General features: G+C 50.2%; 2 protein-coding genes across 4 annotated transcripts; one reads left to right on the top strand and one right to left on the bottom strand.

Annotated features, from left to right (window-relative positions):
• The first annotated feature begins 1,073 nt into the window (after positions 1–1,073).
• On the top strand, positions 1,074–17,902 carry SLC25A19 (solute carrier family 25 member 19). 3 transcript variants are annotated; one of them, XM_004748948.3, is made up of 8 exons: positions 1,095–1,215; positions 1,706–1,762; positions 4,188–4,357; positions 4,549–4,704; positions 5,052–5,222; positions 14,567–14,750; positions 15,215–15,345; positions 17,326–17,902. In XM_004748948.3, exons 3-8 carry the CDS (start codon positions 4,226–4,228, stop codon positions 17,506–17,508), a joined length of 957 nt encoding a protein of 318 aa, XP_004749005.1. In that variant the 5' UTR covers positions 1,095–1,215; positions 1,706–1,762; positions 4,188–4,225; the 3' UTR covers positions 17,509–17,902. The 3 variants fall into 3 exon arrangements, with proteins under 3 accessions (XP_012909888.1, XP_004749005.1, XP_004749004.1); XM_004748947.3 differs by having other exon boundaries at positions 1,096–1,215; positions 1,706–1,757; XM_013054434.2 differs by lacking the exon at positions 1,706–1,762 and having other exon boundaries at positions 1,074–1,215.
• Positions 7,296–8,107, bottom strand: LOC106005486 (40S ribosomal protein S6-like). Its single transcript, XM_045085929.1, has one exon. The coding sequence runs from the start codon at positions 8,088–8,090 to the stop codon at positions 7,365–7,367; it is 726 nt and encodes a 241-aa protein (XP_044941864.1). The 5' UTR covers positions 8,091–8,107; the 3' UTR covers positions 7,296–7,364.
• Positions 17,903–18,022: the final 120 nt, after the last annotated feature.

Raw genomic sequence — 18,022 nt, forward strand, 5'->3', positions numbered from 1 at the left:
GCTTCCTCCTGCCTCTCTGCCTACTTGTGATCTCTGTCAAATAAATAGATAAAATCTTAAAAAAAAAAAAGTGTTTAAAAGGGAAATTGTCTTTTTAAAGATACAGTCTGAAATGTTAACTGGTGAAATCATATGATGTCTGGTATTTATTTCAAAATAATGTTGGGGGAATGATGTTTTCAAATTGTGTGTCAAAGTGATTGCACTAACGGGGAAAATGCAATTAAAAAATCAGGAAGAGGGGCGCCTGGGTGGCTCAGTGGGTTAAAGCCTCTGCTTTCATCTCAGGTCATGATCCCAGGGTCGTAGGATCGAGCCCCGCATCGGGCTATCATGATCCCAGGGTCCTAGGATCGAGCCCCGCATTGGGCTCTCTGCTCAGCAGGGAGCCTGCTTCCTCCTCTCTCTGAATGCCTCTCTGCCTACTTGTAATCTCTGTCTGTCAAATAAATAAATAAAATCTTTAAAAAAAAAAAAAAGTTCTTTAAAAAAAAAAAATCAGGAAGAAATACTGTCCTGCAAAACACTGACGCTACTTGGCGTGAAAGCGGTAGGATGAGCCATTTCCCCCTGCGTTTCTACATTTCTGTAGCGTCTGTAATGTATTTTATTTTTATGAGAAATTATACATAATAAACCCTAGGGGGAAACAAAATTCTACACTTTTGCCGTCCTCTTCCTGGTTTCAAAAACCCACCTACTCTCTTTCCCAAGTCCTCCAGGTCTTAGCTAAACTTCCCGCCATCTCTTTCCCAAGTTTAGATTATCGGGGTTCCGGGACAACGAGGGTTTTGAAGAAAGCGGGTCAAATTCAGAGCACCCAACCTCGCCCCCGCTCGAAAGACGATAGGAGCCACACGCCATTTAGTGCTGCGACCTCCCAAGGGCACATCCGTACTTCAAGAAGCGCCACCTTCCCCCGCGTGAATAACATTCGCGCACGCGCGCGTAGTGAGACTACACCTCCCAGAAGGCTCTGCCCCCCAAACGGGGACAGCCTCGTTAGCCATGAACTACATTACCCAGTGATACGTTGCAAGAGGTGGGGCCCATCTGTTACTATACAACTATTGGTCCAGCCCCTGTCGGAAGCTGCCCGGTGATTGGTCCGGAAGCCCGCCAGTTACTGCCAGGCTCAATTAGTTTTGCTGTGAGACTGCGTGAGGAGGTAGGAAGAGAAGCGCGCGCGGAGTTGTGCCGCGCCCTTCGTGCCGGGTGAGTGACCTCTACCCTCTCCTTCCTCGCCGTGCTCTCGGGGACTCGGGGGTCACACCCAGGCGCCGGCACTCACGTGGGGGCAGGGCCTGTACGCGCACGTGTCATGCCTGACCTGAGAAGCATCTTCAGGGACGCAGGGGCCAAAAGCTCGCACACATGCGGGACGCCCGTACACGTGGGTGCGTGCTTCGCCGGCGTCTTCTCGGACTTGGGGCGAAAACGCCCCGAGGCACAGCTGGACACGTGTGTCCACACGCGGGGACGGCTCTGGGGACCCCTCGCTGAACTTATGGGCACACGGGCACGCGAGCTCACCGTTCGTAGCCCAGCGCCCGGGGCTTCCGCAGTACGAGGAGGGGCATGGCGGAGGCGCTCTCTGTCCCGCCCCCCGCCCCCTGCCGCTCACTCCCGGGACCCCGTCTCTCCGTGCTCTGTTCTGTATATCACGCATATGCAGTCGTACTTCATATTTATTTTGTCTCCTTAGGTAAATATCAAGGCTTACCGGTACAAGAAGGAAATTTGAGCAAGTGGAAAAAGTAAAGTAACTGCAACTATATTTAACCAGCCCTTTCGCTTGTTTTAGACTTTTACCTTTTTTACAAAGCTTACCGCATATGGTGTCTTGCATGATCGTCCCAGCAGTCTGGGCTAGGTAGGGCAGACATCATTCTCATTATCCAGAAGCGAGAGAGGAGAACCCAGGTTAAATAAGCGTCCCTGGGTACTGGGGGAGTTTAGCGATAGCCTGGAGGACTCGGGAAAGAGAGTAGCCTAAGCGGGTTGTGGGGCTCGATTTCACGACCCTGATGAGATCAGGACCTGAGCTGAAATCAAGAGTCGGCTGGTCAGCCACCCAGGCACCCCACCCTTAGACTTTTAAAAAAATATATTATCTTAGAATGCTTTGCTGCAAGTGCCACGTAGAAATGCCATGTTAATGTTAAGGATGGGTTGGGGCACTACTTTCATACACGAAAGCAGATTTGGGGCTGAGGGAGTGGAGCAGACCGTTTCAGAGGCAAAAAAGAATCCACTCGGCCCTGTGTGGACACTGACTTGACTGTTACTGTTGGTATTCAAGAACTAGGTTAGCTGTGCAGCCCCTTCTAAACTCATTTTATATTTAGTTTTAATTGTCTTGGGGGGGGTGGGATGGGGCATAACAGATTCATAGGATATAGAATTGTGTAAGGAAAGGGAGAGGGACTCCTGGGTGGCTCAGTTGGTTAAGCAGCTGCCTTCGGCTCAGGTCATGATCCCAGCGTCTTGGGATCGAGTCCCACATCGGGCTCCTTGCTCATCAGGAAGCCTGCTTCTCCCTCTGCCTCTGCCTGCCATTCTGTCTGCCTGTGCTCGCTCTCTCTCTCTCTCTCTGATAAATAAATAAAATCTTTAAAAAAAAAAAAAAAAGGAAAGGGAGAGATGTGTTTTCTCTCTTCCTTTGCCAACCCTTCCCCCAGAGGTGATCTTCCCAACCTGTCCGTGTGTGTGTTGATACAGAGTTTTTCCCTGTGCTTTCTACTCCTGTAGGGAGTGTACATAGGTCTTGCTGGTTTTCATTTGCAATGGGGTTATAGTAGACATACTGTTCTGAAACGTTTTTCGCACGTTTCAGTGTATTGCGGTCATCTTTTCAGTGTGTGTGTCTCTCTAGCTCGTTCTTCATGGCTACAGAGGATTGCGTGGATGTGACTTACTGTATTTATCCCAACCCTCTGTTGATAAGCATTTGTGTGTTACTCAGTTTTACAAACAGTGACGTAATTCATGACATTTTACACACCCATGGGAGTGTTTCTGTAGAACAACGGTTCTCGGGGAGCTTGGGTGGCTCAGTGGGTTGAAGCTTCTGCCTTCCACTTGGGTGGCGATCTCAGGGTCCTGGGATCAAGCCCTGCACCGGGCTCTCTGCTCAGCGAGCAGCCGGCTTCTCCCTCCTCTCTGCCTGCCTCTCTGCCTGCCTGTGATCTCTCTCTGCCAAATAAATAAATAAAATTAAAAAAAAAAAAAGATGAATTTAGAAGAGCGCTTCTCAAACAGGAGCAAATGCTGTGAATGCTAAAGAGGACATGAGGACGACCCCTGGATTGGGGGGGGCGGTGCTCCTGAGCTGAGCCGTGGTGCATGGGAGGGGCTCATCTGGGGAAGAGTGAGGGGAGATATATGGGGCAGGGGGATGGGGTGAGCTGCTGTGTTTCAGACATGGGGAACAGTAGGTGCAGAGGCAAGATTGGCAGATAGGAACCCAAACAGTGCTTTCTAGAAACTGGTCAGGAGCAGAGCCCACCCTATTGAAGTGGCTGAAGAGAGGTCCAGGGGGAGGTTGAAGAGGTCAACGGGGATCAAGTGGGCCGAGGAACATCATTTCAAAGCCAAGCATGGCTGCATTGCTGCAGCTGGCCTGCGGTGTGCAGACAGTGGCGGGGCGGGGGGCAGGGCGGTATGCAGGAGGTCTCAGGAGTTACTGGGTTTCTCTGGATCACGTGGGCTTATTGGGGAATCCCGCACAGTGCTCTTGGGCCTGCATGTCGGACGTCTGCCACGGTGCTCAGCTGCAGTGGGCTCTGCCCCCTGGCTCAGGCTCAGGCAGGGACTTTCCCTCTGGCCATAAAGCCAGGTGTCTTGGAAAGCGAGCTGATCTCTGGAAGTGAATGATTTCCTACCACCCCTGTCGGTTTATTCAGTCAACAGATAGGAGCACTCACGGTGCTGGGCTGTGTTCCAGGCACTGGAAATACAGAGATGGGCAAGGGAGAGCAAGGCCATGTTTTCATAGGTTCGCATTCTAGTGGGCGCAGGTGGTAAGAAACAGATGTCCAGAATAAATGTCCAGTATATTAATGCTGTGCAGAAGAATAAAGCAGGGCAAGATGCGATGGTCAGGGAGGGCTGCTCTGAGGAGGTGGCTTGTGGGCAGAGACCCTAAGAACTTGCTCTGGTGTTTACTCCGTGTCTCTTGCTTTTAGATTGGAACTGATGGACGTTGTATGGGCCAGAGGCAGGGATGGTTGGCTATGACCCCAAAGCTGATGGCAGGAATATCTCCAGTTTTGAGGTGGCGGTGGCCGGGTCTGTGTCTGGACTTGTCACTCGGGTGATGATCAGCCCCTTGGATGTCATCAAGATCCGTTTCCAGGTATCCTTTCCTCCTTTTTTCCCCCATGTAATGGGCTGGAGGACCAGTTCTCTCTTTCTTGTCAAAGCAGTTTCCAGAGTTTGGAATTTCGTCAAGAGGAAGAGCTTCGCTGCCTTTGTTACATTTTCCAAAATTTCTCCGTCTCACCCCACACTGCCCTGTCATCTGACCTTTTCGATTCTGATTCCCAGCTCCAGATTGAGCGCCTGTCTCGCAGTGACCCCGGTGCAAAATACCATGGGATCCTACAGGCTGGGAGACAGATTTTGCAGGAGGAAGGCCCCACAGCATTCTGGAAAGGACACGTCCCAGCGCAGCTTCTCTCTATAGGCTATGGAGCTGTCCAAGTAGGTGGCAGGGGAACGTGCCAGGGCCCCGGGGTCGTGTTGCTCAACAGAGGATCATTGGGAAGGTGAGGCCTGCAGGGGCCCTGCCTGGCTGGGGCAGCAGGAGGCGGTCTCCACACTTCTGCCTGTCTTAACGGGGTCACTACGTGAAGTTTGAAGTCTGAAATTGAAGACCGCGTCAGACCAAGCTGTACCATACGGGCGTTTTCTTCCATAAGTTCCCCCCACCGCGGGGACTTAGCCCAAACTGAATATCAATTAGGCGTTGCCCCAGGAGACTGTCCTGACAGGCCCTCAGTGGGCCTGGGGGACTGTTTGTCAATGACTTTGTCACGTTGCTCTTGTAGTTTCTGTCGTTCGAGCTGCTGACCGAGCTGGTGCACAGAGCCACCACGTACGATGCCCGCGACTTCTCCGTGCACTTTGTGTGTGGCGGCCTGTCTGCCAGCGCCGCCACCCTGGCCGTGCAGCCCGTGGACGTGCTGCGCACTCGCTTTGCCGCTCAGGGTGAGCCCAAGGTGAGTGGCTGGGCTGGAGCGGGGGCGCCCATGCAACAGGCATTCTAGCACTCACAGCTCTTTTCCTTAGAGGGAACAGAACCCCCAGGCTTGCCAGGGTGTGCAGCCCCTGCGTTGGTCTGTCTGTAAGACCCACGACCGTGCTGAACACCATGCCGGGCGCTCGCAGCCTCACGCCGGGGACGGAGCCTACAGGTGGGAAACAGAGCAAGTCAGGAGCAGTAGGCTGGACAGAGAGGCGTCCGGGAGACTGAGACTTGAAATCCTATTTCTGGATTATTGTGAGAGTGGTTTTGGTTCGCACAAAGCCTGGATGGAGAAAATGGGATGATTGAGTCCGATTCCGGGAAGAACTTACTGAGTGGAAGGGAGGGATTCAATCCTGAAATAGACCTCCCATCGCAATCTTTGTTTCCTGGACACACATAAGAATAGCAGTGCAGATGCCTGTGTGTGTGTGTGTGTGTGTGTGTGTGTGTGTGTGTGTGTAAGAGAGCACGCACGTGTATGCTTAACCAAGGAAGAGTGATTTTTCCACCTCCCTTCTGCTTCAGGGTATTTGGGTGGGAAATGGCACTGCTTAAGAATTTGACGTGTTTTAGAATGACTGTGGTTCTGGTTCAGGTCCATTGCCCGGGGTGGAGATCCTGGGCTGGTGGAGCCCTTTTGTTTAGGAGCCGCCCTAATGGCTTTTTTGGTTTAGAAGGGCAAAGCGTCTTAGGAACAGTGTGCAAGCAAACGAATGGGGCACCAGAGCTCGGTCCTTCTGAATGCCCCGTTAGCCAGAAATAGAGCTTTCTCCTGGTGGGGAAATGCGATGAGGGGCCCTAGCCACTGAGCAGAGAGCTGGAGGAGAAGCATGTCTGTAGTTGGAGAAGACAGACAGCCGCCAGCAAAGTGGTGGCTGCTGGGATGAAAAAAATAAGTGGTGGCCCTCCGCTGGCTTCTCTGCTCTGGGGTGCCGGCGCCCTCTTCCATGACTTCCCAGCCTGTAGCCTCTGCCTTCGGCTCGGGTCATGATCCCAGGGTCCTGGGATCGAGCCCCACATCGGGCTCTCTGCTCAGCGGGGAGCCTGCTTCCTCCTCTCTCTCTCTCCCTGCCTTGCTGCCTACTTGTGATCTCTGTCTGTCAAATAAATAAATAAAATCCTTTAAAAAAAAAAAAAAGAAAGAAAGAAAATCTATGAGAAGGTACACCTGAAACTAATAGAACATTTTATGTCAATTATACTTCAGTAATACATTTTGAAAAGAGGTCTGTGGAGTGCCTGGGTGGCTCAGTGGGTTAAGCCTCTGCCTTTGGCTCAGGTCATGATCCTGGGGTCCTGGGATCGAGCCCCATGTCGGGCTCTCTGCTCAGCAGGGAGCCTGCTTCCTCCTCTTCTCTGCCTGCCTCTGCCTGCTTGTGATCTGTCTGTCAAATGAAAAGAGGTCTGTAAGAAGGAAAAGGTCTGAGAAAAGAGAATAAACTCATTAGCCCTCTGGCTGAGGTGATTGAGATAGGGATTCTAGATTCTGGAATGATCAGCAAGTTGTGTGCAAAAGTGAATGGAAGAGATCTGTTTAAAAGCTGTAGAACCTCCCAACTTCCGTAGAACAGCAGCAGCCGTGGTGTCAGTCCTCACCTTTAAAATGCGTCTTAGCGGTACCTGGGTGGCTCAGCTAGTTAAGCTTCTGCCTTCGGCTGAGGTCATGATCCTGGGGTCCTGGGATGGATCCCTGCGTCATGCTCCCTGCTCTCAGCGGGGAGCCTGCTTTTCCTTCTTCTCTCCACTCATGCTCACTCCCTCTCTCTATCTCTGTTGCAATCTCTGTCTCTCAAATAAATAAGTAAAATATTTAAAATGTTTCTTAATCAGGAGTGCCTGGTCACTCCGTTGGTTGAGCATCCATCCGGCTCTTGCTTTAGGCTCAGGTCATGATCTCAGGGTTGTGACAACGAGTCCTGCATCAGGGTTCCCTGCTCAGCATGGAGGCTGCTTGAGATCCTCTCTCCCGTTCCCTCTGCCCCTCCCCCTGCTTGTGTGCATGCTCTCTCTAAATAGACAAATAAATAAATAAAATCTTTAAAACTTTTTTTTTAATGTCTGATCTTATTTATTTGTCACTCTTAGAAAATCTCATTTTTGACTGGACTCAGACTTAGAGGTAGAAGCTCTCAGAGGACAGGCTCCGTCTTTTGGCAATCTGTTCCTGGCCTTTTTCTTTGGCTTCCTTCATTCTCTTGGCCAAAAGTTTAGCAGATTCTGTAGTCTCTTCCTTGTTTTTCTTAGTGCGCTGTTTCTTCAGAGCAGTACGCCGATGTTTGTGTTGGAGGACATGTGGAGTAACAAGACGCTGTATCTTGGGCGCTTTGGTTCTATGTTTCTTACTTTCTTTGTATAAGGGCTTTCTCACAACATACTGGCGGACATCATCTTCTTTAGAGAGATTGAAGAGTTTGCGGATTCTGCTGGCCCTTTTGGGCCCCAGGCGTCGAGGCACAGTAGTATCAGTGAGTCCAGGAATATCCTTCTCCCCTTTCTTTACAATGACCAAGTTGAGAACACTGAGATTGGCATCCACGATGCAACCCCGAACAGATTTGCGCTTTCTCTCTCCCGTCCTCCTTGGTCTGTAGCAGGAATGCCCCTTACTCAGCAGCAGGCGGACACGGCCATGGGTCAAGACACCCTGCTTCATGGGGAAGCCTTGTTTGTCATTGCCACCACTGATTCGGACCACATAACCCTTCCATTCTTCACCGAGGGCGTCCGCAGCAACTTCTGTGGCCATACGCTTCTCATAAAAGGTACGAAGTTTGCATTCATCGTACACTTCAATGAGTTTCTGGCAGCCAGTAGCTGGGAAAGAGATGTTCAGCTTCATCCTGAAGCAGCCTAACGCCTCCCTAAAACGTTTTTAAATCAGTGATCTATATGGTGTATAGAGGTTAAAAAGACAGGTGGGGGATGCCTGGGTGGCTCAGTTGGTTAAGCAGCTGCCTTCGACTCAGGTCATGGTCCCGGCGTCCTGGGATTGAGTCCTGCATTGGGCTCCTTGCTCGGCGGGGAGCCTGCTTCTGCCTCTGCCTCTGCTTCTGCCTGCCATTCTGTCTGCCTGTGCTCGCTCTCTCCCTCTCTCTCTCTCTGATAAATAAATAAATAAATAAATAAATAAATAAATCTTAAAAAAAAAAAAAAAAGACAGGTGGTTCTGCATGAATTATAACAAACACTACCAGCCACCCCCTGATTCCAGTCCCCAGAGGCAACCACTTTTATTTTAATTTTATTTTTATATATATATTTTTTGTTTTTATTTTTTAAAGATTTTATTTATTTATTTGACAGAGATCACAAGTAGGCAGAGAGACAGGCGGGCATGAGGGGAAGCGGGCTTCCCGCTGAGTAGAGAGCCGGATGCGGGACTCAATCCCAGGACCCTGAGATCATGACCTGAGCCAGAGGCAGAGGCTTAACCCACTGACCACCCAGGTGCCCCTGCAACCACATTTCATACTTGTGGTTCTTTTCTCATTATTTTACTTCCTAATTCTTAGTAATACTCTTTTACTACTAGTGTTTTCTCTTTGTATTTCTTACTAATTTTTTAAATTATAGGCATTAGCTTTTGATGGCTACTGTGGGAGGTAAGAGTTTATCTCTTGTACCACCACCCTCGTGTGCTTGCACCTCCTTTAATTTCAGTATAACTGATTTATAGATTTTGGCTAAATTAGTACCAAGTGTCTGTGCTGTTATGATTATATAAATATTACTGCTGAGCCTTGAAATACATTATGATTACATTTTCTTGTATACCTTTGTCTTGCCTGAAGTTAGTGGTTGCCTTGTATTTTATTTATTTATTTATCTATTTATTTTTAAATGAAATATTTATATATAAAATATAAAATATTAAATATTAAAATATTTTATGATATAAAATAAAATATTTTAAATAAAATATTCCAGGACCCTGAGATCATGACCTGAGCCGAAGGCAGGGGCTTAACCCACTGAGCCACCCAGGCGCTCTCAAACAATCTTGATAGGGTCAGCCTATAGTCATCCGTCCCACATCATCAGGGAGCCTCTCCTAGAGCCTCCAACTCTGGCAGCCTTCACTCTCTGGCTTCAGTATGGACTCTTTGCTTCAGGACTATTAGCAGCGTTTTGTTAGGACATTGGGTCCCCTGTCTTCTCTTTCTTGATTAATCCCCCATTTTGGTGGAGATATGTTGGAGATACAGCTTCTTTAGAGAAGCCTTGGTAGAAAATGCCTTTATTTGACTCATGATTTGGGCATAGGATTCTAGGTAGCCCTCAGTGTTGCTGTAGAGAAGTCCAGAACCACTCGGATTAATGATCCTTTATATGAAACTATCACCGTTCCTGCCTTGGGAACTTTCAGGATCCCCTCTTGATTTTTGGCATTCTAGAGATTTACCAATGGTGTGCACTGGTCCTTGTCTCTTTCATTCATTGTGATGGACACTTCTCGACCCTTTAGTCTGGACACTCCTGTTACTCCTGCCCATAAAATGGTCATGAATGGTTATTCACAATTGCTACTTTATGTTGTTGTTGTTTTTCCCTTTTCTTTCTCCAGTAATTCATGTCAGTTGGGTATTGGACATCCTGGGTCTATTCTCTGGTTGACTTATCTTTTCCCTACTATTGTTTAACTCTCTGTTTTTCTGTCCTACTTTCTGGGAGGTTTCCTTGCCTCTATTATTTGGGGCCTCTACTGAATTTAGAAAATGTTTGCTGATGCATGTTAGTTCCCAAAAGCTCTTTGGTTTGATTTAGTCCAGTTTATTGAAGCATACCTTACATACAGTAAAATTCACTCTTTTTAGTATAGAGCTGTCTGACTTTTTTTTTTTTTAAGGTTTTATTTATTTGAGAAAGAAAGAGAGCACAAGTAGGGGTGGGGGAAAGGGTAGAGGGACAAGCTGGCCCTCCTGAGGGTGGAGCCCAACGTGGGGCTCCATCCCAGGGCCTCGAGATCATGACCCAAGCACAAGTCAGACGCTTGACCAACTGAGCCCCCCAGGCACCCCTTTGTGACTTTCGGTGAGTGCATACAGTCACATAACCACTATTAGAATCAAGATATAGGGGCGCCTGGGTGGCTCAGTGGGTTAAAGCCTCTGCCTTTAGCTCAGGTCATGATCCCAGGGTCCTGGGATCGAGCCCCACATCAGGCTCTCTGCTCAGCAGGGAGCCTACTTCCCCCTCTCTCTCTGCCTGCCTCTCTGCCTACTTGTGATCTCTGTCAGATAAATAAATAAATCTTTAAAAAAAATAGAATCAAGATAGAAAACAAAAGTTCCGTCACCCCCAAAATGTCTTCCTGCCCCCCTTTTTAGTCAGTCCCTCTCCATTGCCTTGGGCTGTCTTCTGTCTAAAGTTTCCCCTTTTTCAGAGTGTCACACAGGGAATTACGTCTCACGTAGTTCTAGTAGGCACCCTTGCCCTTCACTTGGCACCTGGCCTTGAGATTCATGTGTGCCACGTGTGTGAGTGGTCCGTTCCTTTTCCTTGCTGCATAGTATTCTGTCACATGGCCCTACCATGGTTTGTTAGTGGGAAGATGTCAGGCATATTCTCCAGTTTTTTGGTGATTATGAGTAAAACCACCATGAACATTCACATACAGATTATTGTGTAAGGGGCGTCCAGGTGGCTTCATTCTTAGACATTTACCTTTGGCTCAGGTCATGATCCCAGGAGCCTCACATCAGGCTCCCTGCTCAGCGGGAAGCCTGCTTCTCCCTCTCCCACTCCCCCTGCTTGTGTTCCCTCTCCCGCTGTGTCTCTCTCTGTCAGATAAATAAATGAAATCTTACACACACACACGGCACCTGGCTCAGAGGGTTAAACATCTGTCTTCAGCTCAGGTCATGATCTCTAGGTCCTGGGATCAAGCCTCACGGCGGGCTCCCAGCTCAGCGGGGAGTCTGCTTGTCCCTCTGTCTCTGCCTCTCCCCATGCTTGTGCTCTCTCTGTCTCTCTCCCTTTCAAATGAATAAATAAAATCTTTAAAACAAAACAAACAAAAACCCACAACAGATTATTTTGTGAACTTTTTTTTTTTTTTCAATTTTTTAAAGATTTGTATTTATTTGACAGAGATCACAAGGCAGAGAGGCAGGCAGAGAGAGGGAGAGGGAAGCAGGCTCCCTGCTGAGCAGAGAGCCCGATGCAGGGCTCGATCCCAGGACTCTATCATGACCTGAGCCAAAGGCAGTGGCTTAAACCACTGAGCCACCCAGGCACCCTTTTATTTTATTCTTTTTAAAATTTTTAAAATTTTATTTTTTAAAATTTAAATTCAATTAATTAACATAATGTATTATTTGTCTTGGGGCACAGGTCTGTGTTTCATCAGTCTTATATAATACCCAGGCTCATTACAATAGGCCCTCCCCAATGTCCTGTCACCCAGTTACCCCATCCCTGCACCCCCCTTCCCTCCAGCAACCCTCAGTTTGTTTCCTAGGATTGAGTCTCTTATGGTTTGTCTCCCTCTCTGGTTTCGTCTTGTTTCATTTTTCTTCCTCTCTTCCCCTATGATCCTCTACCTTGTTTCTTAATTTCCACCTATCAGTGAGATCATTTGATAATTGTCTTTCTCTGATGGACTTATTTCACTTAGCATGATACCTCTAGTTCCATCCAGAATTTTATTCTTTTTTAAAGATTTACTTATTTACTTGAAGCAGACAACCAGTATGCCTGTGAGCAGGGCGAGGGGCAGAGGGAAAGAGTCTCGAGCAGACTCTCCGCTAGCAAGGAGCCTGACTCGGGGCTCACTCTCACGACCCTAAAGTCATGACCTGAGCCAAAACCAAGAGTTGGGCGCTCAACTGACTCAGCCAGCCAGGAGCTCCTATTTTTATTCTTTTAAATCTTAGCCACTCTGCTAGATGTGAATAGTGGTATCTCATTGTGGTTTTACCACGGAGATGTTGAATGTCTTTTTATGTGTTTATTTGCCCTCTGAGTACCTTCTTGGCCAAAGCAATCTGTTCAAATTGTTTTCCCATTTTGGTGGTTTGTTGTTTTTGTTTTACATATTTTTTTCTGTGTCCCTGGCTATGGCTGCCTTCACGTCCTCATAGCCTGTTTTTTGAAGAGCAGATGTTTTTAATTTTTTACAAGATTTTATTTATTTATTTGTCAGGGAGTGGCAGGCAGAGGGCGGGAGAAGCAGACTCTGCACTGAGCAGGGAGCCCGATGCCGGGCTCGGTCCCAGGACCCTGGGATCATGACCTGAGCTAAAGGCAGGCATTTAACCGACTGAACCAGCCAAGAGCCCCAGTAAAGTCTTAACCTATCAATTTGTCCTTTTATGCATTTTGCTTTCGGGTTTTTTTTTTTTTTTTTTAAGATTTTATTTATTTGAGAGAGAGACAGTGAGAGAGCACATGAGCGAGGAGAAGGTCAGAGGGTGAAGCAGACTCCCCATGGAGCTGGGAGCCCGACACGGGACTTGATCCCGGGACTCGGGGATCATGACCTGAGCCGAAGGCAGTCGTCCAACCAACAGAGTCACCCAGGCATCCCATGCTTTCGGGTTTTTTATCTAAGAAATCTCTGTGCCTGTGTGGCTCAGTGGGTTAAGTGTCCAACTCTTGGTGTCACGTCAGGTCATGATCTCGAAGTCATGGGATTGAACCCCACATGGGCTCTGTGCTCAGCGTGGATCAGCTTCAGTTTCTCTCTCCCTCTCCCTCCCACTCTTTCTCACTCTCTCTGTCTTTCAAATAAATAAATAAAATCTTAAAAATAAAGAAAAAGAAATCTGCCTAATTCAAACTCACAAAGATTTTTTTCCCTCAAGAGTTTCTCTTGTTCTCTGAATCTTACCTCTTTTTAATTTTTTTTCATTTATTTATTTTTAAAGATTTTATTTATTTATTTGAGAGAGCTAGTGCGGGAGAACATGAGAGGGGAGAAGGTCAGAGAGAGAAACAGACTCCCCACGGAGCTGGAAGCCCGATGCGGGACTCGATCCGGGAACTCCGGGACCATGACCTGAGCTAAAGGCAGTCAGTCGCCCAACCAACTGAGCCACCCAGGTGCCCTCTTACCTCATTTTTAAACAGACCCTTTCCTTTTATCACGGAGGTGATGCCTTCTTTGTGGCCTGAGAATGTTAATTCCAGTTTTGTGGTTGGCCTCTGTTTCCTTTAGTTTCCTCCTTCTGTCTGCGCGGTCTCTTCCTTCCACACGGTCTCTGTGCCCTTCTCTCCCCCACACTGATCATTTTGGTCTCAGGATTTTTGGGTTTTGGTCTTTTGTAACCACCGCGGAGCTCAGACTGAAGACCCCGAGACCAGCAGTGCTGTGCTCGACCGGCCGGGCCAGGCAGGTGCCCGGTCTCCCTTCTTTCATGAAGCCCTTCCTCAGATGTCTGGTGACCCTTGGCTGCCAGCCTGGTGTTAAAGGGCGCACAGAGAGGCAGAGCGGGGCTGTGGGTACAGGGCGGGCTCGTTGCCCCGTGGCCTTTCTCTGAGTCCGGGCCCTTTCTGGGACGTCTCCAGGGTGAAATCCTTCAGTGTGGCTGCCCGCGGCTGGGAGCCAGGAGGTGCGGAGGCAGCCAGGGTCCTCCCTTCTCGGTGCAGAGAACCTCCCTCATCGCCACACGCAGAGCCCCTCTGGTCCCCTGAAACAAAGTGTGGGATGGAAGGTGCTGAGAAAAATCCGTGCCCTGTGGTGTCCCGCATGGAGATTGCCTGTTGACAGGTTACAAAAGGTTAAATACACGCACACGGCAGAAAATCCCAGAAGTGTAAAATGGTGAGAGTTGGTCTCCCTCTTCCCTGCCCTCCCTCTGTGGAGGTCACGGTGGCCCTTCCTCACTTCTCGTGTGTCCCTGGGGGTGATCCCTGCCGACTTTTTTCTTCCACGAGCCCTAAGCCCGCCCTTCAGCCTCCTCTGTGCCCATTCAGCTATACGTTTGGGGGATTATGCCCAATCTGTTGTGTAGATGGCGTGATCCTGTTTCAGTGGCTGCTCTGTGTCCTTCGGAATGGGTGTGTCAGCGTGCATGTGACCCGTCACCCAGGGGCAGACCTTGTGTCCCTGTTGTTCTGCGGGATGCGGTGGCAGCAGTGCCGGACTCACGCTGTTGCGCACTTGTGCAAACATACTGGCATTGTAAATAGCTAGAAGGGGGGTTGCTGGAAGCCCTTACCTTGGGTCTTTTGTTCAGCATTTTCTTTGTGCCCCCAGAAAAGTCATGCTTCTGGCAGCTGGGATTTTAGCCGAGGGGAGGCGCGCATGACGGGCTGTGTTCTAGGGCCAGATGGCCTGCGTGCCCTCACTCGAGCTGCCTGTGTGCTGTCCAGGTGTATAAGACCCTGCGAGACGCCGTGGTGACCATGTACCGGACCGAGGGCCCTTTGGTTTTCTACAAAGGCTTGAACCCCACCTTGATTGCCATCTTCCCCTACGCTGGGTTCCAGTTCTCCTTTTACAACGCCTTGAAGCACCTGCACGAGTGGGTCTTGCCCGCCGAGGGAAGGAAGAACGGTGAGACAGCCCTCATGGAAGGGAAACCCGGTCTCTGCTGTCCCCTCCCCTGAGCCAGGGCACCTCCTTCTCATCCCTGGAGGGGCTAAGGCTCTCCTGTCAGAGGCAACGACGTCCCCATCCTCTGAACCCTGCTCTGTCGCGCTGTTGACCAAACCAACCGAGCCAGCCGCTGGCAGACCTTTCTTTCAGCTCGTTGCCACCCCAGCAGTGGTACCGAGGACATTTATTTCTTCCCAAGCCCTGAACCGAGTCACACCGCCCAGCCTGCAGGCTCCCACTTCCGTTCCTGCCTTACTGCCATCCTGCCATCCGGGCCCAGAGTGGCCGGGTTTGGTTCTCACAGATTCAGGAGGCTGGTGGCTCTTAGTTTCGTGGTGCAGGCTTAGAGCTCTTGACCTTGAACATGTCTTTCCCCGATGGCACTTCCCTCACGTTCCCCCCTCCACCCCACTTTGGTTCAGAGAACCTCAAAAACCTGCTGTGTGGCAGCGGAGCTGGCGTCATCAGCAAGACCCTCACGTACCCCCTGGACCTCTTCAAGAAACGGCTGCAGGTTGGAGGCTTTGAGCAGGCGCGAGCCACCTTCGGCCAGGTGAGCTGTCCCCCTGCAGGGGCTTTGAGCCTTGCCCCTCACCTGCCCAGTGCTCAGCATTAGCCCCTGCAGCCTGTCCCTGGGGATCCCCAAACACAGGGGAGAATCCACGCACCGCCCTGTGCATGTGGGATGCCGTGGGGTGATCCAGGAGAAGGAGGGGTCGGGGTTCGCTCTTAAAAAGTGTTCAGTTCAGGGCGCCTGGGGGCTCCGTAGGTTAAGTGTCTGACTCTAGCTCAGCTCTGGTCTTGATCTTGGGGTCGTGAGTTCAGCCGTGTGTTGAACACCCAGCGGGGAGCCCACTTCAAGTGAAAAAGAGAAAAAATATGTTCAGTTCAGTTTGGGACAAAGAATATGATCACATGAGAAAGGTCCCCGGGGCGCCTGGTTGGCACAGTTGTTTGAGCGTCTGACTCCTGGTTTCGGCTCAGGCTGTGATACCGGGGTCGTGGGTCAAACCCCACATTGGGCTGTGTGCTTGGAGGAGTCTGTCTGTCCCTCTCCCTCTGCTCCTCCCCTGCCCTTGAGCTCAAGTGTGTTTTCTCTCTCTCTCTCTCTCTCAAATGAATAAAACCTTAAGACGAGATGGGTCCCCAGAATACTAAAGAACACGGAGGAGACTCCCACCGGTGTGTGGGGTTGTTTCGTGTATGCTGTAGGGGTTCCTGGAGAGGGGTGAATGGAACCTGATCCACTAAGTTCTATTTTAAAGGCACTAGAAGGCTTTGTCATTCGCAGAAGCCCCCATCGTGGGTGATGTCGTACTGTTTATAGTCTCAACTGTTTCTTAGTCTCAACCGGATTTTCACGGCTGCTTTGGGGCGCCATGCAGTGGTGGGCTGGGGGTGGGGCAAGGGGTGAAACAGGCATGTTCCCTCCCACGCAGGAGGGAACATGTCTGACAGGTCAGAAAAGAAGAGTGCACTGGACTGAGAGTTGGGAGGGAGGGAACACTCCTTCCTTGGGGGAAGGGAAAGTGTTGAGTTAGTTGTAATACATCTGTGTCGGAAATTCAGAGAAGTCCCGAGATAGGTAAAACTGATAAAAAAGATAAAACTGATAATGGAGCTCCCAGTACCACCCACCCGGAGATAATGACACGGAAGCTTTGGCTGTCCTATTGTTTCTTTGCATCAACACACACACACACACACACATGTTTTAACGCCAGGTGCAATACAAGGTTTTATAATCTCCTTTTTCCACTTGGGAACTTGTCTGGAAGGAGTGGTTTAGGTTTGCACAGAGACAGTTGGTGGGAGCCCAGGACCGAGGAGAGAGCTGTGCTCCTAACAGACTGTAGCCTGTTTGGTGGGAGGACCGCTGGGGGATGACGGAAGATCAGGGAGGGAAGTTGAGGCCAAATGGAGCAACCCCTTGAACACCTGGCTTTGGAGCTTGGATTTGATTCTTTTTTCTTCCCTCTCTTCTTTTTTTTTTTAAGTAAGCTCTATGCCCAGTGTGGGACTTGAAATCATGACCCAAGATCAAGAGTCCCACGTTCTACCAACTGAGCCAGCCAGGTGCCCCTTGATTCTTTACAACGTCATTGTCATCACAACGGGGAGTTAGTGGAGATGTGGCGAGAGAGGTGCTTGAGGGGAGTTGAGTCCTGGAGACGTGTGTCTGGCCGCAGTGTGTGGCCAACTGAGAAGGCCAGACCGGAAGCCAGAGCTCACGAGGGCCAGGTTCAGATCCACTGCCCAAGGGGGCCTGGTGGGATGGGGAAAGGGTCCTTCAGAGGCCCAGTCGGTAGGAGCTCTGTCCGGTGCTGATTTCCAGGCGCTGCCTCTGTTAAGTCCGAATTACCGGTCTGCTTGGAAGAGAAAGCAAAGGTTAACTGCTCTGCCCTTTTAGCCTTCATTGCTTTGTCCAGCAAGTGTTGACTAGGAGCCGTGAGGTGCCAGGTGCCGGACAGACAGAAGGACAGAGTCAGCATCCGTGTGTTAATCACTTCCTCTGTCCTCCACTTCTGCCCAGGTTCGAAGCTATAGGGGCCTCCTGGATTGTGCCCAGCAGGTGCTACGAGAGGAAGGCCCCACGGGCCTCTTCAAGGGCCTGTCCCCCAGCCTGCTGAAGGCTGCTCTCTCCACCGGCTTCGTGTTCTTCTGGTATGAGCTCTTCTGTAACCTCTTCCACCACATGAAGAAGGTGGACAGCTAGCACCCGAGGGGAGGAAGGGCGGCCCCCCGAAGGAAGGCGGACGCCTCTGCCATCTCTTGCACTGAGAGCTGCTGCCCGCGCCTGCCTGCCAGCCAGTTCGGCCGTCACTCGAAGGGCAAGCGCTTTCTCGGGGAGAAGGCAGGACTTGGCCTGTGGGGATGCAGCCAAGCGGTCAGAAGGTGGTTTTCCTTTGTGGTCCAGCCTGCAGGAAAGGCAGCAGTGGCCACCCTGCACTTCCAGCACCTTCTGCCCAGAGACCTCTCCATGCTCTGGGGGTGGGAGGCTATGGCTAGACCCTGAGCGCTGGGATGGGGCCTTTGGCGGGAGCCTGGTCCTCTCGCGTGCGCTCCTCCTCCCACCAGCTGATGTAATACACATGGAAGCTGAAAGCATATTCCTTATTTCACTCCATCTTCCTTTCCACGTCACATCCCTCCTCACGAAGTATGAGGGGAGGAACCCTGGCCTTCCTCGGAATCTATTTTTCTCAGTACTTGCATCCCTCATACAGCTT

Source organism: Mustela putorius, unplaced genomic scaffold (assembly GCF_011764305.1).
Source record: "Mustela putorius furo isolate JIRA1106 unplaced genomic scaffold, ASM1176430v1.1 tig00000873_pilon_pilon_pilon, whole genome shotgun sequence".
Lineage (NCBI taxonomy): Eukaryota > Metazoa > Chordata > Mammalia > Carnivora > Mustelidae > Mustela > Mustela putorius.

Excerpts from the sequence above, each read along its gene's own strand:
- SLC25A19 (XM_013054434.2), top strand. The coding sequence starts at position 4,226 with ATGGTTGGCTATGACCCCAAAGCTGATGGCAGGAATATCTCCAGTTTT. Across the intron at positions 4,358-4,548 it reads TCATCAAGATCCGTTTCCAG|CTCCAGATTGAGCGCCTGTC; the intron begins GTATCCTTTCCT and ends TCTGATTCCCAG. Across the intron at positions 5,223-14,566 it reads CCGCTCAGGGTGAGCCCAAG|GTGTATAAGACCCTGCGAGA; the intron begins GTGAGTGGCTGG and ends TGTGCTGTCCAG.
- LOC106005486 (XM_045085929.1), bottom strand. The coding sequence starts at position 8,090 with ATGAAGCTGAACATCTCTTTCCCAGCTACTGGCTGCCAGAAACTCATT.